This window comes from Momordica charantia, assembly GCF_013281855.1.
Source record: "Momordica charantia cultivar OHB3-1 chromosome 8 unlocalized genomic scaffold, Mcharantia_2.0 BLBB01000008.1, whole genome shotgun sequence".
Classification (NCBI taxonomy): domain Eukaryota; kingdom Viridiplantae; phylum Streptophyta; class Magnoliopsida; order Cucurbitales; family Cucurbitaceae; genus Momordica; species Momordica charantia.
Window position 1 is genome coordinate 3,346,142 of NW_028275166.1, and position 27,166 is coordinate 3,373,307.

The 27,166-nt window shown below is 32.4% G+C and overlaps 4 protein-coding genes across 7 annotated transcripts; 2 read left to right on the forward strand and 2 right to left on the reverse strand.

Moving 5' to 3' along the window:
* The first annotated feature begins 2,850 nt into the window (after window positions 1–2,850).
* Window positions 2,851–9,000, forward strand: LOC111005130 (hydroxyproline O-galactosyltransferase HPGT3). Its single transcript, XM_022276522.2, has 13 exons — window positions 2,851–2,968; window positions 3,093–3,296; window positions 3,621–3,684; window positions 3,955–4,004; window positions 4,247–4,443; window positions 5,175–5,235; window positions 5,386–5,458; window positions 5,797–5,920; window positions 6,005–6,092; window positions 6,879–6,929; window positions 7,045–7,116; window positions 7,596–7,708; window positions 8,694–9,000. The coding sequence occupies exons 2-13, from the start codon at window positions 3,172–3,174 to the stop codon at window positions 8,714–8,716; spliced, it is 1,041 nt and encodes a 346-aa protein (XP_022132214.1). The 5' UTR covers window positions 2,851–2,968; window positions 3,093–3,171; the 3' UTR covers window positions 8,717–9,000.
* A 1,353-nt stretch (window positions 9,001–10,353) lies between these two features.
* Window positions 10,354–14,845, reverse strand: LOC111005111 (AmmeMemoRadiSam system protein B). Of its 3 annotated transcripts, none has more exons than XM_022276500.2 (9): window positions 14,667–14,845; window positions 14,489–14,548; window positions 13,285–13,369; window positions 13,138–13,206; window positions 12,548–12,660; window positions 12,249–12,360; window positions 12,027–12,170; window positions 11,210–11,384; window positions 10,354–10,783 (listed from the first exon to the last, which is right to left on the reverse strand). In XM_022276500.2, exons 2-9 carry the CDS (start codon window positions 14,538–14,540, stop codon window positions 10,649–10,651), a joined length of 885 nt encoding a protein of 294 aa, XP_022132192.1. In that variant the 5' UTR covers window positions 14,541–14,548; window positions 14,667–14,845; the 3' UTR covers window positions 10,354–10,648. The 3 variants fall into 3 exon arrangements, with proteins under 3 accessions (XP_022132192.1, XP_022132193.1, XP_022132195.1); XM_022276501.2 differs by having other exon boundaries at window positions 14,663–14,845; XM_022276503.2 differs by lacking the exon at window positions 14,667–14,845 and having other exon boundaries at window positions 13,305–13,369; window positions 14,489–14,554.
* Window positions 14,846–16,337: 1,492 nt separating this feature from the next.
* Window positions 16,338–17,940, reverse strand: LOC111004669 (uncharacterized). Of its 2 annotated transcripts, XM_022275778.2 has the most exons (3): window positions 17,223–17,940; window positions 17,020–17,109; window positions 16,338–16,914 (listed from the first exon to the last, which is right to left on the reverse strand). In XM_022275778.2, the coding sequence occupies exon 1, from the start codon at window positions 17,848–17,850 to the stop codon at window positions 17,239–17,241; it is 612 nt and encodes a 203-aa protein (XP_022131470.1). In that variant the 5' UTR covers window positions 17,851–17,940; the 3' UTR covers window positions 16,338–16,914; window positions 17,020–17,109; window positions 17,223–17,238. The 2 variants fall into 2 exon arrangements, with proteins under 2 accessions (XP_022131470.1, XP_022131469.1); XM_022275777.2 differs by having other exon boundaries at window positions 17,020–17,940.
* Window positions 17,941–23,225: 5,285 nt separating this feature from the next.
* Window positions 23,226–25,179, forward strand: LOC111005160 (small ribosomal subunit protein uS17). The gene is made up of 6 exons (XM_022276571.2): window positions 23,226–23,381; window positions 23,471–23,511; window positions 23,675–23,775; window positions 24,529–24,673; window positions 24,760–24,849; window positions 24,935–25,179. The coding sequence occupies exons 1-6, from the start codon at window positions 23,370–23,372 to the stop codon at window positions 25,023–25,025; spliced, it is 480 nt and encodes a 159-aa protein (XP_022132263.1). The 5' UTR covers window positions 23,226–23,369; the 3' UTR covers window positions 25,026–25,179.
* The last annotated feature ends 1,987 nt before the right edge of the window (window positions 25,180–27,166 follow it).

Genomic DNA, 27,166 nt, shown 5'->3' on the forward strand with positions numbered 1-27,166 from the left:
AATGGAGAAAATGGGGATTTAAGTATGTTACATTTGTCAAAATTACCATTTCTTTTACCAAATTACCCTTGTCAAATTTGATGTCCGGACAATCCTCTCTCGGAACCAAAGTATTCGATAATGAATATGTATTTTTAAACAAAGTATAAATTTTACAATGTTACTTATAGCAAAAGAAAAAAAAAATTGTTACAGAATAAACTGTAGCACAGTGTAAACTATACTTTAAAAAAAAAAAGTTAGACAAACATATTTGAAAAGGAATGAAAAAGTTGAGAGATTCTCTTAGTTTAGTAATTATATAGCAGTAGAACGAAACACTTTAAATAGAATAATAAGTATCTTATCTACTAAATTGTATTCGAATTGAAAAAAAAAACGTTATATTAAATTTATGCTACAAAATCATATCACTTCTTTATTATCAAGAATATATCTTATACATTTAACAAGAAGCCAATATTATTTTTATTACTATATGCTGTCTTGGCTTTCACCTAAACTTAATTTGACCCACTGATTATAAGAACTAAGTTGGATGATCTGCGAAATAACTCGTTTTCGAACTACTGATGCAGGTGAATGAAGTAATCATATACTTGGCAAAGTTGGGGTTTTCTTTGTTGTTGTTTTGATAGCAAAGTTGTGGTATTTTTTTACTTGTATTTATAATTTGAGGGTATTTTGATAACTTTGTATTATAATTTGTGTTGACAACCACTAAAATTTTTAACAATTCTTTATATTTTAAAAAATATTAAAATAATCTTTTTTTTTCCGCATTTCTCTCTCTAAGTATTGTTCTTTGAAAATTTGATATTGAAATCGAGCATGGTCATGACCATTCAGCATTCTATCTGCTAAAAATTTGATAAATCTTTTAACAAATAGATAAAATATCTTTATTTCTACGTTACTCTCATTCATATTTGTGATTTTAATGGTAGTCAGCAAGAGATTATATTGATGTTTATCAATCAATACTTAATTACTGTTCTTTTTATAACTATTACAAATTAAGTTACTAAACCTATGTTTCTGTTTAAGCATTAAATTTAAAAAAAAAAAAAAGTTTAATTGCATTCTTGAATTATGATTTTAATTCTAATAAATCATTGCGGTTAACCTTATTAATTAAATTTAATGTGATACATTAGTTAAACTTAAACTTAAAATTAATGATTTAGTATGATGGGATGCAAAAAGTGGGTGGGCCAAAAATAAAAATTGAAAGGAAAAGAAACCATAGATGGATAGAAAATATTATTAGCCGACATATTGGCATTTCCTTGTTATTTTATCCTTTTTTTTTTTAAGACAACAAATGTGAGATAGAAAATTTAACATCAAAAACATTGAAGGATAATATCTATTATCAATTAAATTCTGTTCGAATTAATTTTTTATTCTATTTAATTAATATTTCTATATCATTTGTTGTTATATGTCTTAAATTCATACCATTTTATCTCAAAAAGAAAAAAAAAACATATCACTTGTTAATTCAATACGATAATATCACATCAATATATATTTAAGGCAACTGTAGAACATTAAGGACAAAATTAAAATAGAAAATTTATCGACACATTTGAAAAAAAATTTAATGTATGAACTAAATTAATGAAACCATCCAAATTTTAGATTTGTTATTTTACTTATTTATGTTCTATGGTTTAAAAGTCTCTACCTTTATGTTCTAAACATTTTCAATTGGTTTCGATTAGAACATTTTTTTTATATCTATGAGTGTGCGAATTCGCGCACTTCAATTAAGTCTAGATTCTAACATTCTTAATAAAAAAAAAAAGTAAAGAGACGCCGGTTCAAAAGATAAACTATTTCAATTCGATGATTTGACTTTTCACTCGATCGGTAAAGAATTGAACTAAACAAATAGAAAACAAAAATAAAATTGGACAGCCGTATACTCAAACTCCTATAAGTAATTATATTATTTCTTTGTGATAATAAATGGCAAATAAATGGCAGAGCCCAAGGATTAATGGCCTTTTTAATGGCTGTTCCTTTTTTCCATAATCATTAATATTTTTTCCCACTGTATTAATCTAGATAAATAAAAGGTTTTTCTTTTATAAGGTAAGTTCTTTTTAAAAAGGGAAAAACAATATCAAAGCTTTTCTTTTATAAGGTAAGTTGTTGGGAATTGCGAGCGTTAGCTTGAATTGTCATATATAGTATAAAAAAAAAAGAAGAAGAAGAATCCTCATATTCACAATTTGGAATGCAATAATTAAAAAAAAAATAGTGCAATTGTCACTTAATGACTTAAACAAAATTGAAGGGGTAAACAAATAATCAAAGATGGAAAGTATATCTTAGATCTCTCTAATCACATCTTATTGTGTGGGCTGAACAACACTGTGACCAGCGCAGAACTTGAATACAATGCCTCATAGTAGATGAACCACGATACCCCATGTCCTTGCCACTATGCTATCTCCTAAAGGGCGTTAATATCTATTATTAAAATTTTGGAAATGATACATTTTTGTTAAAATTATTGTTTGTGTTTTCTTCTATGGGTTGTAAGCTCAAATTTCCGCTTTTTTGTTGGTTAAACTTATAGCTTAACTGTCAACATATTCGTTGCTTTTTTCTGTATATTAAAAATTCAAATACTCGACCTCACATTTATAATATTGTATTCTAACAAAATATACTTACATACGTATTTAAGTGGACTTTTGCTTCACCAAATTAGCAAAGAAAGAAGTTATTGAATGTAGCTTCTACTTATAGGGATAACCTCACCCACGTGATCATACCACTCTAATATTTAAAAAGAAAAAATGGAAGACGAAAATTATAAAATGAAAAGAAAACATTCTTAAATTAAAAAATAAATAAATAAATAATGTAAAAAAATATTATATTTGGGTCGTCCAGTGGCGGTAACGGGCCAAGCCCATTTGTGAGTATGGAGTTTCGAAAGTCTTTCAACTGAGTACGGCCGGACGGGATCTCAACGATCTCTGCGACTGTCTTCTTCATTTTCAGTTTTCAGTCAGTTGATTTCATTTCTTGTTTCTGTATCCTTATTATGCCAATTTGTCTGTATATAATCATAGGTATTCGTATTTCCAACATTTCTGCGTTTTAAAATCAATCTTCTCCTCTGTCTCCGTCTCCCTCCTTGAGATTGACGAGATGGAGAGTTTGCCGACGACGGTGAAGCCGGAGAGGCGAGGCCGATCCAAGACTCTTCAGACGTCGAATCCCTCCATGCTCATGGCATTCTTCTCTTGCCTTGCTTGGCTTTATGTCGCCGGGAGGTATGCTTCTTCTTCCTTAATTCTATTTCTCGCGCCTGACCAATGTTGGAAGGGAAATTAAGCCACACCGACTGTACAATTTTCTTTTCGGTGTCGTTTGGGTAGAATCGGATCTTCTTATTGTACCCGATTGTTTTGCCCTTTTAAATCGAACTTCACCTGATTGTCGATCATGCGGATATATTACACCTTCACATTGATTCTCGACTTCGTTACCTTTCTAGCACCTTCCTCCTTAATTTTGGGACTGTTCTCTATTGCATTTCACTTGTTTTGCGCTTAATAGCTTGTACATTCCGCTTATTATTGGTCTGCTTTCTTCAGGCTGTGGCAGGATGCAGAAAATAGGAAATTACTTGCTAATCTTTTACAGAAGAACGCAGCCCAGGTTTACGAATGATGACTATTTTATCAATTGTGGGAGAAATATACTTAATTATTGCAATCCTTCACACCTATTATTTTTCCTCTTAAAGGCATCATAGAGTTGAAATTTTGAATAAATACTGCACGCATATTAGCTAATTGCTAATATCCAAGTCTACATGTAATCGTAATTTCCTCCTCGTCTCCATTAATTGGGCATGAAACCGCTTTTGTGATTTGTTGTTTAGAATGGTACCCTTGACCCACGAAGATTTTCTGTCATTGTATGTAGAGACCCATGATATTGAGCGTTGAAGATAAGCTGCAAGTTCTGGGTTGCAAGTACGTGCTTAAGTTTTCTTTCTTCAATTTTTTACGAAGCCTGATCTTTGTTTTCTAATATCCTCTTCTATTTGAAAATTACAGTCGCTTTTTTATTGTCTCCTTTGTCTTTCTAGTGAGGGCTGGAAATTTTGTTTCCCTTTCATTCTTTGTATTGCTTGTTAACGTTGTGTCTGATACAAATACCTAATCTTAATATCTTTACATATTATTGATTTAAAATTTTATATAACTTTATAAAGAGACTTGGAGAGAAGAATTGTGGAAGTTGAGATGGATTTAACATTAGCAAAGAGTCAAGGATACCTGAAGAATCAATTGCGACAGAGTGGATCTTCTTCTGGCCCTGGTCATAAGCTTCTTGCTGTTATCGGTGTTTATACAGGATTTGGAAGTCGACTAAAGCGCAATGTATTCAGAGGATCTTGGATGCCGAAAGGTCAGTCACAGTTAACATATTATTTGAGTGGGGTGTAAAGTACCTGGCTAGCTTCACTTCAGATGATTGTTAATTCTCTGATTGTACTTCATTCTTCCCGTGATCCCAAATTCTTGTTTTTAAATAATAATAATAATAATAAGGATGAATCAAGTTTCAGAAATCTAACTATCTATTCCTTTTTTCCCTTTGAGCTAGCAAATGTCCATTGCAATATTCAGGTCTAATAAATAGTAATCATTATAATTTACAACTTGATACCTATACTCTCTAATAATGATCAATATATATTATATCATAATCATATGAGATTTAGAACGTCCATGGCTTGACCAGTCTGTGCTAACTTTTTAATTTCTTAATGGTGATTTAGTGTATGGAATCAACATTTTTCCTTAGAAAATAAATAATTCCTCAAATTGTCGGGGCATGTAGAAAGATGGGAAGAAAAAGGAATGAGATCTCCTTGCAATTTAAATTCGTTTAGGGAACAGGAGTAGGGGAGAAACAAGAGGGGAAGAGCCACTCTTCACACAAAAGAAATCTTCAAACTGAATATTTGAATTGCTTCTGTGATTAGAGAAAGAGTGATTGTGAGATTTAACAAAAATCTTATTGAACTACTTGAAAAATGTTTCGGTTTTTTAAAAAGTATTAACTGGTTTCATTTTATGGAATGTGTGTGAACGTACAAGTGGTGATATATGATAATAATCCTGTGGCATGTATAGGTGATGCATTGAAAAAGCTGGAGGAAAGAGGGGTGGTCATACGCTTTGTTATTGGACGGAGGTTTTCCTTTCCACTTTCAACTCTATTTTCATATCAATGTTCTTCACTTTCACTCGACATCTGGTTTTTCAGCTTTTTGTTGATATGATATGTGCCGTAGCTATTTCATGTACTTTTCCTATCATAACTATATTGATTTGACATTGGCAGTGCAAATCGAGGTGATAGCTTAGACCGCAATATTGACAAGGAAAACCATTCAACAAAGGACTTCTTGATACTTGTAAGTTGTAAAAGATCCATTCTTATGTATTTCACCTGCTAAATCACTTAAAATTAGCAAATATTTTCAACCCAACTTTTTTGCTTCATGGTGGTTCTGGTAATTATAATGCACTTGCATATTAACTTGTTTCTGTTCTTTACTAGAATCTAGTCAATATCAGTACCTTGAAATGATTTTCATTTTGCATTATCCTTAGACAGTTTGTTGAGGAGTATCTCGTTAATGTATTAATACTGTACAGAATTCAGATTTGTTAGTACATATGTATGTTTGATGTGATTCTTCACTCGATGAATTACTTGGCAATTCTCAACACGTGTTCCCATATTTTGCAGGAAGGTCATGAAGAAGCTGATGAGGAGTTTCCTAAAAAAGCAAAGTTCTTTTTCAGTACAGCAGTTCAAAATTGGGATGCAGAGTTTTATGTGAAAGTTGATGACAACATTGATCTTGATCTTGGTAGATAATCTAACCATTGAACTTTATCATAAAGTTATTTATCACAGCTTGGTGATTAACAAAAACCTTCTTTGGACCAAGCAGAGGGTTTAATTGGCCTTCTTGAACGTCGGCGTGGTCAAGATGGTACTTACATTGGATGCATGAAGTCTGGAGATGTAATTGCTGACGAGTATGAATTCTGTTATCCCAACACTTCTATTAGAAAATGCATGAGGGTGCATGAATTCTTTTTTCCAACATCTATCAAAATATGCTTGTGGGTATGAACCCAAATATGTTATTATATTTTCTATTTTAATGGAATTAGTTATTTCTTTAAACATTCTTATGAAAAAATTATTTATTTAATCATAATAAAATATACTTTGAATTAATAATATTTGAGTTTTTTTTCTTTTTTTTTTCAGAATGAAAACGTTTTCTTTATCAAAGTCAAGAAGTTCATTTAAGTTTGATTGGAACTCATTAAAAGTTTTTGCATAATTGTTTAGCTGGTTTATTTTTACTGTCATTGTTTTAACTTTTTTAAACTAAACAAAAGTGTCAACATATTTTCATTTTATTCATATTGGAATACAAAATTTGCCTAAAGTTTAGTAAATATAAAATTCTATTTTAGAAAATGATATTCTAAGACTATTACATGGATATTTATTTTGTGAAAGAACAATGTGGAATTTACTATTATATTTTGAATTGATAAATAATTATTGATGAGACTTGTGGATTTTAAATTGATTAGAGGAATATCTTGTTTTGACCTCCATAAGCCTCTCATTTCTTGTAGTATAGATATTTCATTCTTTCTTTCCGCATGATCAAGATTTTACATTTTCACATGGTTTTGTTAATTAAACTTTATGATGATGCTCATGCTTATATTATGTAGAAAATGTTCTCTGGTTTAATTTGTTAATTTTTGAGGTTTTGAAATGCTATGTTTGTTGATTTTTAGAGGAAAGCAGTGGTATGAACCTGAATGGTGGAAGTTTGGAGATGAGAAATCGTATGTAATCTAGCCTTTGGATGGAGCAATAAAGACGTTTTTGTAATTTTCTGCAATATACTGAATACTTCCTGGACTGGTGGAGTAATTCGTGATCAATTTTTGCATTCTTTAGGTACTTCCGGCATGCGTCTGGTTCGCTTATTATCCTCTCAAAAAACTTGGCTCAGTATGTAAATATTAACAGGTAATCTCAATAACTCAAGTACCATAAAATGGCTTACTGAATCAAAGGAATATTCCATGCTCAGAAGTCGTCTAGGATTTCAATTTTAAGGCAAGTGGTGCTCTGAGTGGAGCGGGAAAATGATCTATTTCCTTGACAAGTAGAACCAGATTCCAATAGTAGGAAGTCTAGGATTTCAAATTAATTTATTCATAAATCACTTAATGTGAAAGAACGATTTTGATTGACTTGTCAAAACCCGGAAGTAAACTCTCATGTACCAGATCATACTCCTTTTAGATCAAACAACCCTATAAAATTGAATGTGGTTGTATTGTGTGGTAGCATCTTCTACACTGTAAACAAAGAACCTTATTATTGAAAATTTATTTATGATATCCATTTTTTAGCTTAACTTACAGACTCTATTTCTTAGTTGTGTCATGTTATATAAATGTCCCCGCCTTTGGAAGCTTATTGATTCTCTGCGTTATTTGCAGTGCATCTTTGAAGACTTATGCACACGATGATATATCAGTGGGGTCATGGATGATTGGTCTCCAGGCCACCCATATAGATGATAGTCGACTGTGCTGCAGTAGCTCCAGACAAGGTGAATGTGCCTCCATTCCATTATTTTGGCGGTCTCTTCTCATATCTCTTCTCCAATTCTTTTTTTTTTTTTTAATAACCGGGAATCGGAGCTTTACTCCCTTGTATCCAGGAGCACCCGTGCCCGCCCCAAGGTCCGAACTCGGGAGACATCAAGGGTTTTTAGTATTAAACTCACCAGAAAGTTCGAACCTAAAACCTCTAAGCCAGTATAACCAAGAGATCCCAAGCTTTTGCCAACTAGGCTGCCCCTTGGGGGCTTCTTCTCCGATTCTTCTTAACGATTTGTTTTAAAGCAATAAATTTGATTTGCAAAATCAATAAGACCGGACCAAAGGTACTGCATTTTGGTGCATCCCCACATCCCCCCAATACAAGCTCACACCCAGACCTTTGCCCATCAGTTTTCTGGTCAGTCTACCCCACGGGCACATAGGAAAACAAATCTCAAGTAGAAATGGATATATGATTATCATTTCATTTACCTTTGTCACTTAGTTTTTAACTAAATACATGGATTGGTTTCTAATGTCTATGATACTTTTTTGTTCTGACTGTATTTAATGTTTCGGTTTGTTTTAATCAAATCCTTATACAAGTAAAAGGTTGAAGTTATGATGATGTACAATTAAAAAATAATGGAAAAAGGAGAGGTCTTGTCAGCTAGTTTATCCTAGGTGTCCAAAAAATAAAACTTATAAGCTAGGGATATCCATTTTGTGTTATTGGTTTCTCCAATGATCTAAAACTCCGGTTTCTTCTTTTCATCCATCTAAACTTCCTCCTCAGATCAACCTTTTTTTTTTCTATTCCCTTGATCTCTCTCATTCTTGCATCTTGCTCCTATCAATCTCTCATTTACTGGACCTCTCTCCAAATTCTTTTATATTTGCCTTCGTTCAGGTAATTGTAGGTAAAATGAGCTGTATGAATTTTAGTTTACTGTTTTGTACACTAATGCCAGTGATCCACATGTTTTTTTCCAGAAAAGGTGTGTTCCGTGGCTTAATTGATCCAGAGATCCTTTGTTGAGAATGGCCAATCTGGACATAGCTGCTGATTTTGCGGAGCTTAGACAATTCTTTTGCTACACAGTTTTATGTGCCTGAGTTCGCCCTCCATCTGATGCCAGGGGAATTATGACATTTTCACTAGATTCCTCTTTCAGATTTTGAAATATACGGCAATTTTTTTTCTCTGGGGATAGTGACAGGTTGACCAAAACTATATACACTTCTTGTTAATATTAGAAAGTACAAAATGGATATATTGGAATGTCACATTTTTTTTTCTTCTCCTTTCTTCATAAACAGTTCTTTTCTCTTTCAGAATGGTAGCATATTGTCTTCAAATAAAAATGCCAAATTAAGCATGGTGGTACAGTTGCGAATTTGTCCCCCATAAGTTCAATTCAACCAATACGATTGGGTTTGCCATGTGAGAATGGGGGCTCTGTTTCAGGTATGAAATATAAGGTCACATCTGTGTGAAACTCTTAAATAGAGATGTGGAATTACCCAAGGAATCTGGGTTTGCTCGTGTAGAACACATTAGTTAGTCCTAAGAGATGAAATATACGGAACATCAGCAGTTTATTAGAAAATTTTGTGACAATTTAAAAGGTAACCCGGCATATACCTGAAAAACTAATCAGGAAAAGGCCTTTTAAATTAAGAGAGCAGAGGAAGGAATTGAAAATTTAAGAGAGCAGAGGAAGGAATTGAAAATTTAAGATCTGTTTGACAACGTTTCGATAACTATTTATATTTCTTATTTTTAAAACTCAAAATTATATAGAAATTTTGAAAACAGTAAAAACAAATTTCAATCTTTTTTAATAAGCAACTTTTAGCAGCAAAAAAAAAAGAGATCTGATAATTAAATAGTAATGTGATATCGACGTGATTATTTTTCATTTTGTAACTTATGCTTCTTGTCCACTTGCGGGGGAAAACATTACAACCTTTTCTTGTTTTCATTTTAAATGGGAGAAAAGTACCAAAAACGAGACTATAAGTATATAACCTACTAAAATGAAAATTTGTTAAAATGAAATGAATTGTTTTTCAATTAAATTTATTTTTTTAAAATATGTTATATTATTTTCTACCCCTTTTTAAGTGTATTTTGAGTTTGTATTGATTAGGCTTATTAACTTTATTCTATATTAGAAAATACATATATATTAAATCTATTTACCTATTTATTTTAGCTAACATGAACATAACTCAACTAATTAAAATATATATCTTCAAACTTATTTTCACTCTACTAAGAATGACACCATTAACATGCTTTGTATCATCTCATTCCCATTTATTAAATGCAGTAAGAGCCAACATGAGCATAGTTAAAAATACATCTACCCCTTCTCGTATTTAAGGTAAATATCCTCGTAAAAAAATGTAGATTTCCAACATCATCTCTCCTACAAATGAGAGCTAAAAAAACAAAACAAAATCAAAAAGTTGTTAAAAAAAAAAGTACGTAGAAGTTAAAACACTGTTAAAATACATTGTTTCTTTTATTGTTTTTTTGAATTTTCAACACTTCTAATTATCTAACCAAACACTACAAATTCTCGAAGAAAGAAGGGAAAAAAAACACAAAAATTCACCAGTATTCTTAAAAACGAAATCACTGCTGTTATCGGAAGGTTAATATCAACATTTAATAAATTGGAAAAGCCAACATCATTTGATACCGACCATCCTTTTTTTCTTTCCTCCAGTTACATTAGCAAACGAGAGTTGAGACATTTTCCAGCCAACCAAGAATAAAATTAGAACACATTAACAATGCAGGTTTCTGAATGACTGATATGAAACAGGAGACTTTCCATATAATTTAAGAACACACGCTAATTAAGTAAAAATGCATGCTATTAGATTAAGGAAGAGCCAATGGAGATGATTAAATTAATGGATCTTTCTCACACCGTTTAATCTGAAATGGCATCCACCTTGGCTGCAGCCGATGCGTAGCTGACGCTGCTGTCTCTCATCGTCTTGCATTGACTGGATTGTTCATATCGAAGGAATTTTATCTTTACTTTTGTGGAGCAGTTCTTCAACATCTGGATAAACAAAAGCAATTGATTATCAGATTCAAATCATTCAGTGGAATGAAAATAATTAACCACAGAAAATAAAAGGCAGAAGTCAGTTTCGGAATACTCTCATTTCCAAACCAGAACATGTAATATAAATGGTTACGGATTCTACTTTGAAATATATTTCGAGTAGAAAAACAATGCCTGAGATCAATAACCTTGAAATCAAATTCTTCGTTCAATTCTTATATTTCTTCATTTTTGTAAACAAGCACACTAGTTTCATGGAAGAGACAACGGTAAGTCAACTGTAAGTTGCTTCAAACGAGCAGGGAAAAATCATATATATGCATGTGATAATCTTTCCAAAAATTTCTACGTTCTAAAGTTCCAAAAATTGCTTCAAGTTTTCATTAGTTTTAGAATGTAAGTTAACGTTTCGGCACTTACATGAAGAAATACACTAATAGGGTGACGACCACAAATGGTGTTGTCATACTCTTGCAGATACTTTTTGAATGCTTCGGGATCTCCTGTTTCTATTATATCCATGCCCATATGATCCAAAGCTTCAATAGATTTGTGTATTGCCCCATGTTTCTTGTCGTAATGCATGTAGTTGAACCTAAGAGCACACATCAAATGAAATTCAGAAAAATAATGACGGTAAATAACTTTGAAAACCATTTATGTGAGATTCAACTGAAGAATTAAATACTTCATATATATCCAACAATGCAATAACACAGATTCCTGTAGCACTTTGGATGGCAGCGAGTGCAGTGGTGAAATGTCGCAATGCAGTAGAAAACTAGATGACTGAATCTAATATACTGTCAACTTTATTTTACTCACGCCCATTCCTCCCTAACCATCTCAGAGAATTTCAATCAAGAACAATCACTTTAATACCCCTAGTTGAGTGAAGAGATGCACTTAAATTCATATTAAGCACTTGTTTGAGAACTTGGAGAGGAAAGCAGACCCAAAGATCAAGGCAACACGTAACAAACTAACTTGCACTTTATAGGCCTTTTTACAATAATTAATATTATTAAGAAGCACCTATAAGCTATCCAAAATCATCCCAAAGGGCGGTCCCTTTGTATGCATGGAAGTAACATGTTCCTGTAAGAAAGAGTGCTATATCCACAAATCATGTCAAAAACAACTAGTAGACCTCACTAACCCTATATTGTAGGAAACCTACTATAATGTACTCTCAAAATGGATAATAATATTAACAAAGATAGAGACTGGAACATACCGAGACCCCCAGTGACAAAAGTCTGAGGATACAGAGAAGAAATTTTTCGGATCATCAACATATTTGGCAAGCAGGCGTCCATACATGGCCTCAGTTTCTGCAGAAACAGCACCAACTAAAATGGGTACAACTTTCACTGAGTGCCTGCATGATTGGATCACTATCTATAAGAGTAAGACCTTAGAAAGATAGACAATTTTCCGTTAATTAAACAAAAATTACCCCTCAAACACTTTGGCAAGATATGGCAAGTGCATTTCCATGCTATGTTCAGCTTCATCAACACGCATATCCATCAATTCAAATTTGCCTGTAGCTTTTAACTCCTCAATGACTGCCAAAGTGAATAAGACAAAAGGAATAATCACAAATAAATCAGGCAATGGCTAAATTTAGAAATAAAGATGAAGTCAAAATTTCTGACTCTTTCAATTGATCTAACAGGAAACTCTACAAGCCGCCAAGCCACAAATGGAACAGATGAATAATTCTCAAAGAAAAAAACTTGAAAAACAGAATACCTTCCAAATCAATAGGAAGGTCCCCCACAGGAGTCTGGTAAATAGTGGCTGTTGATAGAGCACATTTTGGTGTATAATAATGATGAGATGGACCAAGAAGAAAGATCCTAGAACTGCAACATAAACATCTAGCACATTAGCAATAAGTCCGTAGCTGCTAACTAATATAATAATCAAATAATCAGTTTTTTTGGAGATGATCTCAGAATATTAAGGGGTCATTAGAAGTAATTAAGGTTTGTTAAACAGATGTTTTTGGAACAAACTTTTGATTTTGTTTCAAAAAATGATTTTAAGAGTTGTAAATAAGACACGTGTTTGTTATCATTATTTACAAACTCAGAATTTTGAAATGAAGAATAAATTCTTTTATTCTAAAGATCATGTCACCCATAAAATCACATTAAAAGAAACAAGAAATAAACAACTTTATAAATTGTTATCTAGGCATGTTTTCACTTAATTTTTATCATTAAAAAAAAACATTTTGAAAAGACTTCACATACAAACTCTAAAACTTGAACACCAAGTGGTATAATCAATTCGTTGGGCTAGACTAGAAGCAGTGATTAAAAGGGAGATAAACGCACATATTTGTTGGATCAATGTTACCAAATGCATATGCAGCAGCACGTCCTGAATACGAATAACCAGCATGCCTGTGGTTCGATGGCAATTTAAATACATCAAATTTATTACATTTAAAAAAAATTAAATAAATTTTGACAGCAACTTACGGAGCAATTACACCACGTACATCTGAGGATTTAGACAAGCCTGATGCCCTCAGCCATCCATCAAGCTCCTCAGCAAGTTTCTTAGCTAGAAGGAGAGAAAATCCAACAGCATCATAATTTATTATCCATTTGACTTCCACAACAAAGTATAAATACTACATAATAAAGAGAAACTCAAACACCATCAATGTCCTCCCTAAGTCAAGGAAACTATATATAATACACATGCATGAGCAAACATATATTTTTGAGCAATGACGCCTTCTTCCATTTTTTGAGTGTTGTATATTTAGGTGCATAGAGCAATGTTGCTCATTAAAATCATAAAACTTCCGTATTAAGATGCTTCGGATCAAAAATGGGAAGGAGGTTTGATCTCCTTATTTGATGAATAAAAGTTTAAACTTCCTCCAAGTATGACCCAACATATTAGAGGTATGATCAAATATTACTCAGTCAGATCGTGATTTTAAGGACATGTGTTATAGCCATAGTGTTACAAATCAAAGCTCAATGTTTAAGCATAGTTCGATGAGAATTTTATAAAAGAATACAAACTACACCCAAAACTCATGAACCTTTGGTATGAATTTGGCCGATATCAGAGTCGAAACCATCTTACTCCTAACAGAACTTATGTGAAAGAAAGTTTTGATTGTATATAATTTAGACTCAACCATGTCTAAATTTGAAATTCCCCTTTTTCTTCGTGAAATTCCCAGCACAACTGTAAGCTCAAAACGTCACGTCACAACTGAGTTGAAGTTCCCCGGCAGTATTCTACCAATAAAACCCGACTTCTTAAACGTAGCATAAGCACTGTGCCATACGAGTTTAATCCATGAACTTCTACAACAAACTGCCTTGCGCAGCTTGGAAGCCACAAAAAACTCGCTCATGTTTAAACTATACAGCAATAATTAAAATTTAAAACTTTTAACTCCCTCCTTATGCATTCATAAAGAATGCCAAAATTGAATGATTCACACTGTCTTCCAGAAATTCGGAACAGTCTAGATGAAGAGGACCAAAACAGAACCAGAAAATTCAGAGTGATAGGCGCAGAGAGAAGAAAATATGGTAAGCGAACTATCAAGACCAAAAATAAATCAAATTAAAAACTAATTCAAACCTTTTCAAACTGAAGAATTTGACAGAAACAAAAACGTGCATGCGTAAGACAGAGTAAGAGAAGGCGACTTACAATTGTCGGTGTACCAAGAACCGGCGTGGGACGCTCTTCTGATTTTCTCCATGATAAGAACTGATGAGGAGACAAAAACAAAGATCAGATTGAAACTGAATGAAAAGGTCACGGAATTAAACAGAAACACAGTAGTAAGATCAGTGACTGAAAGAAGCTTGAATGACGACGAACTGACTAGTTTTCTCTGGGTCTTCTGCTCGATTATCTTCAAACGATGCAGAAGGAATCAGAAAGCGAATCGAAGAGAATAAAATATAGGCAGTGGGGGAACGACGATTACAGCAAATTGGAGCGTCGCTTTAACTATTCTGAGTTTTCACGCAATCCCCCAATGTTCTATTCTCCCGATTCCGCCGCACCGATAATTGCGTCAATGTTCGGCTTCCTTGCGGGAGTTTGAGTTTACATGGGCCCAATTCGAGGAGGCCCATATAAACTTGGCCCATTTCCCTCCAAATTATATAATATATGTGACCTTTTATTGAAGTAATTTTAAATTTAAACTTTTAATGAATTTTTCTTCATGTTATGATAACATCCTTGTGGAAATATTCGAAAATTTTAATTTTCAATGGCCATAGGTTATTAATGTGAAGAACAAAAACCTAGGTTAAAGACTTGATTCACTTCTATTTTGAAGCTGCTATTATTAATTTAAGTAAATAATAAACTTAAATATTTGATTTATACTTTAATAGAGGGAGGGAGGAAATTAATTAAAATAAGTCAAACGTATACAATGTATTTATGGTAGAGTTTTTACTTTTTAACAACATTTTAAAAGGTTTAATTCTGAAAATATATATATATATATATATATATATATATATATATATATATATATATATATGTATATGTATATTAATATTTTTTAAAATATTTTTAATATTTAGACTTATTTTTAAACTCAAAACTTGTGAAATTAGATAGGGATAAATCAATGGTTTAATGTAGTCAATAATTATTTTATTTAAAAAATAAATAAATAATGCATAAATATATTATTTTTAGTTTGCTTTTTATAGAGATATCACTTTTTTTTTTAATTGATATAACTTTGAATTAAAAACCACAAAGGTGATTCAGCTACATGTATTGAAGGAAATTCGGCTTCGTTCAGCCATGAAGAAGGAAATACATGCAACCAATAACAAATGGGCATAATGAACAACTTCATTTGAAAGTTTGTGAGGTAAACGTTTTAAGGAATCAAGAACATACCAGCATCAGTTGTGAAAACAATAATTAAAATTCGTAGAACAATGATGGGTTAGTAGCAGTCGTTTCCAAATAGTCGAATAGAGCATAGTCTACCATCTCCAATCTTCTTATTACATACATATTAGAGGGCACGCATGTAAAACATGTCTCTTCTTTTTAACACTTCCCTTGCTGTGATGCAATCGTGAAAAACCTTCATCATGAAAACTTTAATTTTAGGGAGAATATTCATACTACACATTTTCTTCCACCACTTACTTAGAACTATATTAGTAGAAGAGTGGGCATTACAAATATAATTCATATAGAACTCGTAACCATTTTAATACAGTAGAAATAATTCTTCTTCATAATGCCACGTCCATCTTGCTAATTAGTAATGCTGATATTGGAATTTTAATTACAACCATTATATCCTCTAGGCATACAACTTTGGCTAATTTCATGATATCACACGCATGCATAGTAGTAATGAACTCATTTACAGTAGAATCCATGTGAAACAAAGGATAAATAGATAGGAGAATAGGTTGAGATATTTTTTTTTTTTTTTCATTTGAATCTATTTATCCTTATTAAAAATGGAAGCTTGTACCATCACTCACCCACCGTCCTTAGTCTCATATATAAAAGCTCATGTCCTTGGATAGAGCTGCACCATAAGATTTAATATCCTTGATGCACCATGTTGAGATTGCGTACATTTTTACGAGATAGAAACATTGTAGATCCAAAGTTTTGCCACTACAATTATCGTACCTATTGTTCAACGAATTTTTCGTCAGTTTTGAAGTCTCATCTTCTAAACGTCCGAATTAAAGTTCAGACACACGTGTCTAAGCGGGAGAAAAATATTATTTACAGTTTTTAATTTTAATGCGACTCCTCCCATAGGATGGTCGCATCCGTGAGTTTGACATGAATGCTGATTAACTGATGCGAGACCATCCGTACAGCTGGCAGTTCTCCATTGGTAGAGTTAATAAATTATTCATTATTCAATTTGATTGTGTGTCCGCCAGCTAATAATTCTATAATTATTCGCCTATTTTGTGTCAACTCTAATCAATTAAAATTGCTGAAACCTTTCAAGAACCTTGACTTTTTTTTTCTCCTCGGTCATTTACAACAGAAGCTTCCTCTATTTTAATGGCTTCTCATGTCCCTCTACGGTCACATGACTCAGATCCTAAGCAATTCGCCTGCAAAACCACACATAACATAACATAAAATAAAAATATATTCGAAACCATTAAAAGAACAGGGACTGATTTAAATTGAGATAAATTAATTAAAACAAATTATACCTGACATCACAAGCAAACCGGCCTAAACCAAGTCGCCGGAAACGGTTTTTGCGGTGGCGGTTGGAAGCATCAAATCAAGAAATCTGAATTCTGAAGATCGAAGAAGAAAAATTCGATTTGATTTTGATTTAAGAAAATCCCAACATGGACATTTACAGAGGATTTCAGTTCTATCAGTATGAGGTGAGAAAAATGAAACTTGCCGCCGGCGGAGAGATTTTAGCGATCTTCGGCCTTGGACATGACGGAAAGCCGGCTGGGTCGTGGCTGGAAATTGGCTCTCCTTCTCAGCTGGTGGGAAGAAGGACGAATCAAAGCAGTCAACGCTCGTTTGACCCAATCTCCCTCCACGCCGCCGATTCTCACGAGCGAGTTCGTCATCGCGGACCTACGCATGTTCAAACGGGTCGATGGATACGACGACGTTTGGTGGTGCGGGTGCCCGCCGCCGCCGCTGTTTGAATTTTTATGTTGACTACACCGGAAGGAGCCTGGATGAGTCGTCGGCGAACACATACACGACTTTTTGGGTAGCGAAATCGGCACGTGGCCGTTGCGCTTGGAAGTGGACCGGTGGTCGATTGAAAATCGAACAGAGTGAGACAGAGGAGTGGAGGAAAGGTTGACGCGTGTAGGAGAAGCGGACCGGTGATGGTGGTGATCGTCGTGACGGTGATCGTGGAAAAATGTAGAAGATCCGGAAGAGAAGCCGAAGTTAGTAGAGGCGGCGAACGGAGAAGACGCCGGAGAAGAAGAAGAAGAGATCGGGGAGGGGAATCTGTCGCCGGGGGAAAGTGGCCGGAGAACAGGTCCGCTTGTTTCCTTCTTCATGAGAACTGATTTTGAGAATTTTGGTTTAGTTTTGAGTGTGGTTGGAGCAGGACGATCGGAGATTCGGGATTCGTTTCGGTAAACCCATTTCGTCTCGGCGGTGGGTTTTATAGGTGGGAGTGGGGGTGGGGCGAGTCGTAATTAAGTGATATTTGGAGGGTCTTTTTGAAAGTATGGTGGGCCATATGATTGCGATTCCTCATCTAACGGCTACGACGGGCTTCTCCGATTTCCTCCAACCGCCTTTAGGGGCAGCTGCGATTGGTGCCACGTATACAATATGGAAATGTAGCTGTAGTCAGTTTCCTATTTTCCTGTCGGTAATTACAGCATGTGAAAAATAAAATTACAGAACGTCTGTTGGAATTGGAAATGGAATCCTCTGTATCGACCTTTTTCTTTCTAATTATTTTTTGCAAGTGACGTCACGGTTCTAGATGACAACAAATAAGAGAAGGAATTGGCAAAATGGTGTACGTTACTTTCATTGGTTTATAGATTTATTTAACTCGATATTCAAAATTTTTTGTTATGGATTTTATTAACGTATAATTTATTATTTTATATAATCTGCATACGCACTATACAAACTTGTGATCGAAACAAAATATATTAAAAACGTGAATCAAAAATTTCCTATAGGTGCTGTTTGTTTATGGTAAAATTAGATGTGAGATAGTTTTTTTTTAGTTTTTTGGATTTTGAACCTCTTTTAAGTTGATAAATAATATCTTCATAAGAGTCTAGCTAATATATTATTTCTATATAGCTTAAAAATACATAGCAATCCATTACAGTCGAACTCAATCTATTATTTCCTTCATCCAAAAATCAATGCATTATCCTAGAAAAAAATTAATATATGGTTTCAAAATTATATTGTATTTGGCTCAAAAAAAAATTATATTGTATTTAAATATCAAAACGTGGAAAAAAAAAACTATCAATTCAATCAATTTAATTCACTTTACACCCATATTTTTACTCCATTATGAATCTTAACACATCCTATATTTGACAAAATATTGTTAATCAAATAAAAAGACTTTCGGTCAAAACGATAGCGGTAATTAACATATACCTAAAACCAAGAGGTTGTGAGTTTGAATCTCATCTCTAACATGTTGTACTAAAAAAGAAAAAGACTTTCGTCATTTAAATAAGTTATTAGTATTCTTATCCATATTAAATTAATGTTCACATTTGTAATTTAATTTTAAGAACTTCGATAACTATGAACTAATTTTAATAACTTTTGATAACTATGAACTAAAAGTACTTCATAATTATTCATCATCTATTCATCGGTGATATGTCATCTTTATTATTTATATTAAAATTTAATATAAATAGATGTTAGTGTATCTTATGTATTAATTTGAATTTCATTATCATTCTTCTTGGCAAATATAATATTTTAAAATAACAGTATGATGAAAATTAAATTAATTTAATATATAATATTGAATATTGAATAACTTATGATGAAAGACCAAATAATAATTTAGCATAAATTAATTTATACATGTGAGATATTTAATATACGAAGTAACAAAATAGATTAATTATTATTCTCATTTATCAGTAGGAAATTGGATGCAAGATCAACAATAAAGGGGATGTATGATATTTAGATGTAAAATATCTTATCATGTAACGTAATTATAATATACTGTCTAATTAAATTAACGTCACATCAAATTCTTAATATAAAGCGATCAATATGTACCAACACAATTATATATTTTTAAAAGATCTCATGACATGTTATATGATTCCATATTTAATGTAATACTATTTAAATTAATCTAAACCACATTCCATTATTGATAATTTTGATTCACTCAATAGACTCACGCAGAAAAATTTAAGCTTGGATTCATAAAAACTGAATTTATCTAATGAATATAGAAGAAGTTTAGGTATGTATCACATTTTCATTTATTATAGATAACGTTTAGTGTTAAAAATGTTGACATAGTTCACACTGGTCATAAAAGAATAATATCTGTGATGTATAAGTAAAAATTAACGTGCTAATAACTTGGAATAAACGACTTTAAGGGTTGGATAATCTAAAAAAATCCTTCAAGCGCTATTATCGTTGTTATTGAGAAGCGAAGTCATAACTAGCGGATTGAACACTAAACACTTGTTTAATTGTAATTAAACAACGAAGTATCTTGATATTTTTTTAATAAAAGAAAGGATAGGAGAAGGAGCTGAAAAGTAAGATTGTAATTTAATTAACACAACCCAATCATCCTCTTACAAGTTATATCCGTTTTATTTATCCCGTTATTCGGTGGCGTATTCGAAGGATAGGATCGAGTGGAGCAACGGATAAAAAAGGCCGTTTTAATTTTTGTTTTGTCTGGAAAAATAAAATAAATTAAAACAGCGGTTTTTGGAAATTCCAAGAAAAGGGGAGGGAAATAATTGGAAACTAGAATCGGAATGACAGCTGTTGTGGGAATCGTGATAGCCCGCGTGTGCGTGTGCGTGTACGTGGAGGAAGATGATTGGTTGGCGATGTGAAGAAAAGGTGCAATGAATTAGAAGTAGTTGGGGTGAGAAACGCGTGCACATGGACTTGCTGTGTGGTCGGCCGTACAGGAAACATCCACAAAAGGTTTAAAAAAACAGAAGTTTAATCTTTTTATAATTTACAGATTATAATTTTTTTCATTCATATATTAAATTTTCTCCAATTAAATCATATACCCAAAAAAGTCCATGAAAAGAAAAAAGGCTGACATGTAAAAATCTATATTTCATAATAAGTTACCTTCCTATGTCAAAGCGATGAGCATATAAAATAATTTTCTATAACTTTTATTTTGAAATTCTTATACTTTGGATTGACTGTTTAATTGATAAACATTTATGTATTTAGCCAATATGACAAAATATAAAAAAAAGAAAGAAAAAACAATGTTCTAAACCTAAAATCTCACCTAACTCAACCTAGTTCAACAAAACAAGTTAGTTTAATATAAAATAATTTTGCCGGTTACAAACTTACAAATTCAACCATGCTATATATATTTAGAAGAAAATTGAATAAAATAAGAGATTATTTGTTTTCCCATCACTCGGATGATCCAGTCATGGTCTATAATGGATATCTTTTTACCTTGGCCATGAGTTGATTAATTTGGATGGTTGAACTAAGTTTAACTCATAATATATAAATTTAAAATAGTTTAATCGGATAAAACACTTTATTTACGTTTCTATAAGGTGGATGGTGTGATCTATTACTAAGGTCATGGGCTAAGTTCAGCAAAGCATGGGCTTCATTAACTTTTCAATGTCAAAGGGACCACTCAGTGAGAGGCTTCGTGGAATTTTTCGTCCAATAGTGCATGGGCCAAAAAAGCCCAAGTCCATAGTCAAATAACGCATTAATAAAGAGAGCCCAAGCCCATTCATAATCCCCCTCCTCGCCACTTGTCGTATTTTCGCAAATTAGCCACAAGCCAGGAAAAAACCTAGTAGCATGCATTGATCTATAGTTTTGTGTTTTGTAAAATTAATGTGTAATTATATAACTGATTTTAAATTTTCAAAATTTTGTAGTTTGAGTTTTATATAATTCGTGGGGCTAACAAATTTATAATTTAATAAGCCCATATACTTTGCATTTTCATCCAACAATAGATAATTAATATATATTAACTATTAAATTTAAATGATACATTCCTCTCGGAAATTATTATTTTACAACTCAATAGACAAAATTTCATCCAACACATTAAATTCCTAAAAAAAAATGTTATCAAAGATTTTAGTCGACAAATAAAGAGAAAGTTAAATTATACAATACATAATATTTAATTTTAAACTAACCCGCTTTGCAAACTATTCATTCCTCACATGGGATTTTAAATAATCAAGTTAAGATCTTACTACATAATTTGTTAACAAATCGCTCTGTCTAACTTTTTTTATTGTTTAATTATTTTTAACAATGTTCGTGAATTCCTCTAATTTAAAAATGAAATTGTAACATGAAGAATATAATACCCCTACCCATTTGTATATCATTATTTTCTTACATGCCATTTTATTCTTTATAAATAATTATTCAAATATGATTTTTATTTTCATAATTTTTAGTTTTAGTATACATTTAAATACTAATTAATTTATACTGTGCCATAATGTCATTTCATTTCTCCTCTTTATTATGTAAGATTGGAACGACTATTATAATTTTGTATTAAACAAAAGTACATGGAGATCAATGGTAACATGTTAGTTACTTACTAGCAACAAAAGTTGTGTGGATTGTTGCTTATGTTGAAAATTTTAATTCGACATTAGAAAGAACTTCAGCTGATTGACAAGGAAAAATAACTTGAAATGTAGCATGAATTCCTCATCCTTTAGGTCTGATGAAGATCAATTCGGATGCCTCTATCACTAGAGACAAATATGGATATGGTTCTATCGTAAGGATTAGAACGAGATCCAAAAGTTGCAATGGTTGATTTGCATGTGAGTGTGAACCTATTGTTGGTCGAAGTACTCGCGATAAGAGAAGGATTGCGTATGACTCTGATGTTAAGGTCGATGAAAGTGAAAGTTGAATATGATTCATTGTAAGTCATCAATATGTTAACTGACAAAATTGATTGGCATGGTGGATAAGCCACGAAGGTTGAGGATGTGATTTTTTTGGCAAGATTGTTTCAAGAAATTTCTTTTAGGCATGTGCATAGAGAATTAAACTAGGCTGCTCATAGTTTGGTTTGAGAGTCCTTATTTTTTGCTGAACAATTTTTCTAGTTGATTTCTTTGTTACATTGAAGATGACTATCAAATTTATGTAGTTTTAATGAAGTGTTACTGTTTTAATGAAGTACGGTTAAAAAAACATGTTAGTTACTTAAAATTTAAAAATATGACAAAATACAGTTTTGATTATTGAAAATTTAATTTGATATATATTTAGTTTTTGAAGTTTGAAAGATTGTTCTCATTGTCACGTGATTCCGGTCACTTATTCTTTAATCAACTAGCGTTCAATTTAATTGAAGAACTATTTAGAACAATCTTTAAAACCTTAGCGATCGTAAAGTTACGTTTCCAAAAAATTGTAACATTTGTTCACATTTTCATTTGATCACAATATTTGTGTGTTATGTGGTGAGTTTAAGAAGTTGGGGTTCTGTTTACCCCAATCTTTAATAGTTGAGGTAGCTTACTTTAGTTTTATGCTTTTATTCATAAACAAAATTGTTTAATAACATTATATATTTAATTTTAAAAGACAAATTGATTTAGTTTTGCCATTTTAATTTCAAAATAATTAAACCAACTTGAAAGTGTCTCCATATTTTATATGAAATTACATTTGGAGACGGGGGAGAGGGCATTGTGGTCATTTTGTTATTTAGGGCTTTCCTTATAAGCGTCTCAAGCGTCTTCACTTTCCCTCTGCTGCGTCTAGGGTTTTTTCTTCTTATCAGAGTCTGCGGCTAAGCTTCCATTGGTTTTTCGAAGCCCTAATCATGGCGGAACAGGTACTAACTCTTCTCCTTCTCCCATCCTTTCTCTTCGACATCGCTTCTATCCATCGCATGTTTGAAACTCTGTTCTCCTTGTTTTGCAGACGGAGAAGGCTTTTCTGAAGCAGCCCAAGGTGTTTCTTAGGTTAGAAATCTGACTGTTTAGGTGTATTAAATCATCATATTTGAATGGGAAATCATGTAGTTCCGATTGGTTAAGCTTGATTTAGACGTTTTACATGATGCAGGCAAGGCTGTTTCATTGTTGATGTCTAACATTTCGTTGATTTTTGAATGTATGTTTGCAGCTCGAAGAAATCAGGGAAAGGGAAGAGACCAGGAAAAGGAGGAAATAGGTTTTGGAAGAGCATTGGTTTGGGGTTCAAAACTCCTAGAGAGGCAATTGAAGGTCTTATTCTCTTCACTTTCAGATCTGTGATTTATTTTTAATTTGTGAGTTTTTCTTTTAATCTTAATTGGTATGCTGAAGGATGCGTGCATTTTGTTCTGTCGATTTCTCTTTCTTGTCTCAGTTACTGTTATTGTTGATGGGATTATTCGAGTTTATAACTAAATCATGGGAGCCGGGAAGATGGTTTCTGTTTCCCTGAATTATTATTTACTATAATAGTTTCATGTGTCACGAATCTTGCTGTTCGCAAGTTGTGAGGCCTGTAAGAGTGGCATTAGTTATGATCAGGTTAGGCATTTGTGTATTTTAACATTCTGATGGAACTTCATATAGTGGCCTTAGGCATCTTCTTTATTCATTCCATCTAGTATTTGCCCATATCATTAACCTTCAACGTAATTTTAGCTCCAAATACTACACTCTCTGTATTGTCAATCCATAGTCAGTGCTATTTGCTCTACTGTGAAATTCCAGAATCTGCATTTATATTTGTCTAATTAGGTGTATGAATCGAATGTGGATGTGGCCTTTGCATCATTTGAACTTGCCATGGCCCATGGGGTCATGTTTGGTTTAAATTCAATCCTATTATTACTCAACGCATATTATATATGTGTAAAAATTTGTTGCTCTTCATGGGCTGAGTGCACTTTACTATTTGCCTGCAAGGCGTGTTTTGATTTGAACTTTTGTTTTCTGCATCCTCTCATTCTTAGTTTTACTGATGACTGAAGAGTATTTCTTTTGCAGGAACATATATTGATAAGAAGTGTCCATTTACTGGCACTGTTTCTATCAGGGGGCGTATACTTGCTGGTACCTGCCACAGTGCCAAGATGGTGAGAACCATCATTGTCAGACGTAATTATCTGCACTATGTGAAGAAATACCAAAGGTGAGACGCTACTTTCTCGAATTTTAGTTGGTTGATATATATCCTATCTACCAATGAGAATGCTAAGGAGGTTAATTTTTATTCAGGTACGAGAAGAGACACTCTAACATTCCAGCACACATAGCTCCTTGCTTTAGGGTGAAAGAGGGAGACCATGTCATCATTGGCCAGTGCAGGTTTATACATAGACTTCACATGCCTCTGCTGCTTTTAGTCTTGCAACTTTGATTTTAGTTACTTAACATCGCCTATCTTTTGCAGGCCGTTGTCGAAGACAGTGAGGTTTAATGTATTGAAAGTGATTCCTGCGGGATCATCTACAGCTGGTAAAAAGGCTTTCACAGGAATTTAAGTCCAGAATTTTCAGGTCCCGCATTTGTTTATGTCAAGGGATAATATGTTAGCTTGAGCTTTCTTCAGCTAGATGATCTTTTCACTTTATTTATTAACCGAATATTTCATTATTGTGATACTACTGCAATTTTGATTTCCCAAGTTTTGCTTTATTCATCAGGGCCCTCAATTTTGGTTTAATCCAACTATAATTTCTGCTTATTTGACGTAATGCTATCGCTGCCAGTAAAAGATAAAACTGATTTTGATCTTTATACTGGTACCAATAGAATTATGTCTCTTGGAACATGGTTCTTATTTCCTGGTCTCGGATGGAGTCCTGAACTCTTGTTTACTGCGACATTTTAAGGGTATATGAGTAGGGCTTGGGATACCTCTATATTATCAAATCAACTTAAAACACGAGAATCATTTTTTCCAAATGGGCTGTTTCAGTGCTTGATTATTGGTTCTTATTAACCGATAACTTCCCATCTATCAGCTCCATTCCACTGCACCATAGTAACCCTTATTTTTTATGTTCTACAATTGATTGGTCATTGATCTTGGACCGCAATATTTGCGAGTGTGGTTTCCAGTTTTAATCTGTTCATTCTTAATTATCATGTTTTTCTTTCTCTTGAAACATCCGATATGTTATTTATATAGAAAAATATCTACTCATTGTCTGTCGGGGAACAACTTTAATTCAAGAATGGGTATTAGCCAGCTTAAGCATGGATCCTAACATGGTGGTTGGTCAAGGTTTGAATCCCCACCCCTAGTTGAACTAAAGAAATGTAAGATTCAAGATTTCCACTACAGATTTTGACACAATGGCGGATAATCTTAGAGTTACAATTAAAAGTACATGAAACTTTGATGTATATTTATTTGGTTAAAATGTTTATTTCTGTTGTATTTTTTTAAAAGTGACTATTTTGATCATTGGTGGCAAAATTTTGACATAAATTTTATACATAATGAATTTTAATATATTAAGTGTAGTGTTGTGTTTAAATTGTCAGAAAATTTTTGAGATTAAAAATACAATTATTAAACTTGATACACCAAACCACTCCCTAATTAAGAAATTAATAATGTCTCTGTTTTCTGTTAAAGTGAATTAATAATGTTTCTTAAAAATTGTTTGAACTTTAATTTATAAAGAAAAATAGCGTATCTCCAATTGTTAGATGTTTCTGCAGATTTTTAATTACGTTTCTAAATCATATTTTCTTTATTTGGGATGCATTTTTAAATACAAATCTTTTATATATATATATATAAAAGCTATTTTCATTACACTTAAGTCGACTCAATAGTCTTAAAGAAAGTGAAATGAATGTTTCATTAATATCGTCATTCTTTATCTTATCCTAGGTGGATCCACCCATCTATATATTAAAAAATATATATGATGTAAGACATATTAGAAATAGAAAAAATCAATTTACACCATCATCTCCCAAAAATGTAAACAAGAAGCTTATTAGTATGGGAGAAAGATGTATTCAAATTTCAAAGCAAAACAATAGGAAATGATATAATCGATTTAATTTAACTGGATGGCTCATAATTTCAAATTATTATTGCTCCAAAACAATAATTGCAGTCCCTTTCTCATGGCGGGTCTGTAAAATATACCCTACAAACTATACGAAAAAAAATAAAAAAGACATTCTAATATGATTATTTCAAGGGATCAAATATAAATTATTAATTATGATTATACTTTTTAAAAAAAGAAACAAAATGCAACATAAAAAAAAGATTATCATATGGGATTTGTTCAAACAAATAAATCGTAGCTGTTAATTGTTGGCTTTTCCAATTCTCAACTTCTTGGAAATTACTTGATTGTTGTTTTCAACCACATTTTTTATATTTAATTTTTTTAAAGAGCAATTTTTCCTGTGGAAATAATTATTAACAATTTTAAAATAAAAAATAACTTCAATTCTTCTAGAAAAATAGGTGATTTGTAGAAATAGACTATGAACAAAATAATTCAATTTTTTTTTTCCAGACCATAGCTTCCAAATAGTTTCTCTTTCAAATCTTATAGGTTCTGAAATAATATTGTGGATGGAAAAGGAAAATAGAGAAGTTACACGACAAGTGATTTCTACTAGGAATTGTATTAATATGAACGAAGAA

Bases quoted from the DNA above. Each gene is read 5' to 3' on its own strand.
- LOC111005130 (XM_022276522.2), top strand. From the start codon at position 3,172: ATGGAGAGTTTGCCGACGACGGTGAAGCCGGAGAGGCGAGGCCGATCC. The intron at 3,297-3,620 runs GTATGCTTCTTC...TGCTTTCTTCAG, and splicing joins TGGCTTTATGTCGCCGGGAG to GCTGTGGCAGGATGCAGAAA. The intron at 4,005-4,246 runs GTACGTGCTTAA...AACTTTATAAAG, and splicing joins CTGCAAGTTCTGGGTTGCAA to AGACTTGGAGAGAAGAATTG.
- LOC111005111 (XM_022276500.2), bottom strand. From the start codon at position 14,540: ATGGAGAAAATCAGAAGAGCGTCCCACGCCGGTTCTTGGTACACCGAC. The intron at 13,370-14,488 runs GTAAGTCGCCTT...CTCTCCTTCTAG, and splicing joins TTCTTGGTACACCGACAATT to CTAAGAAACTTGCTGAGGAG. The intron at 13,207-13,284 runs GTAAGTTGCTGT...ATCGAACCACAG, and splicing joins GTACGTGGTGTAATTGCTCC to GCATGCTGGTTATTCGTATT.
- LOC111004669 (XM_022275778.2), bottom strand. From the start codon at position 17,850: ATGAAGAAGGAAACAAGCGGACCTGTTCTCCGGCCACTTTCCCCCGGC.
- LOC111005160 (XM_022276571.2), top strand. The intron at 24,674-24,759 runs GTGAGACGCTAC...ATTTTTATTCAG, and splicing joins TATGTGAAGAAATACCAAAG to GTACGAGAAGAGACACTCTA. The intron at 24,850-24,934 runs GTTTATACATAG...TATCTTTTGCAG, and splicing joins GTCATCATTGGCCAGTGCAG to GCCGTTGTCGAAGACAGTGA.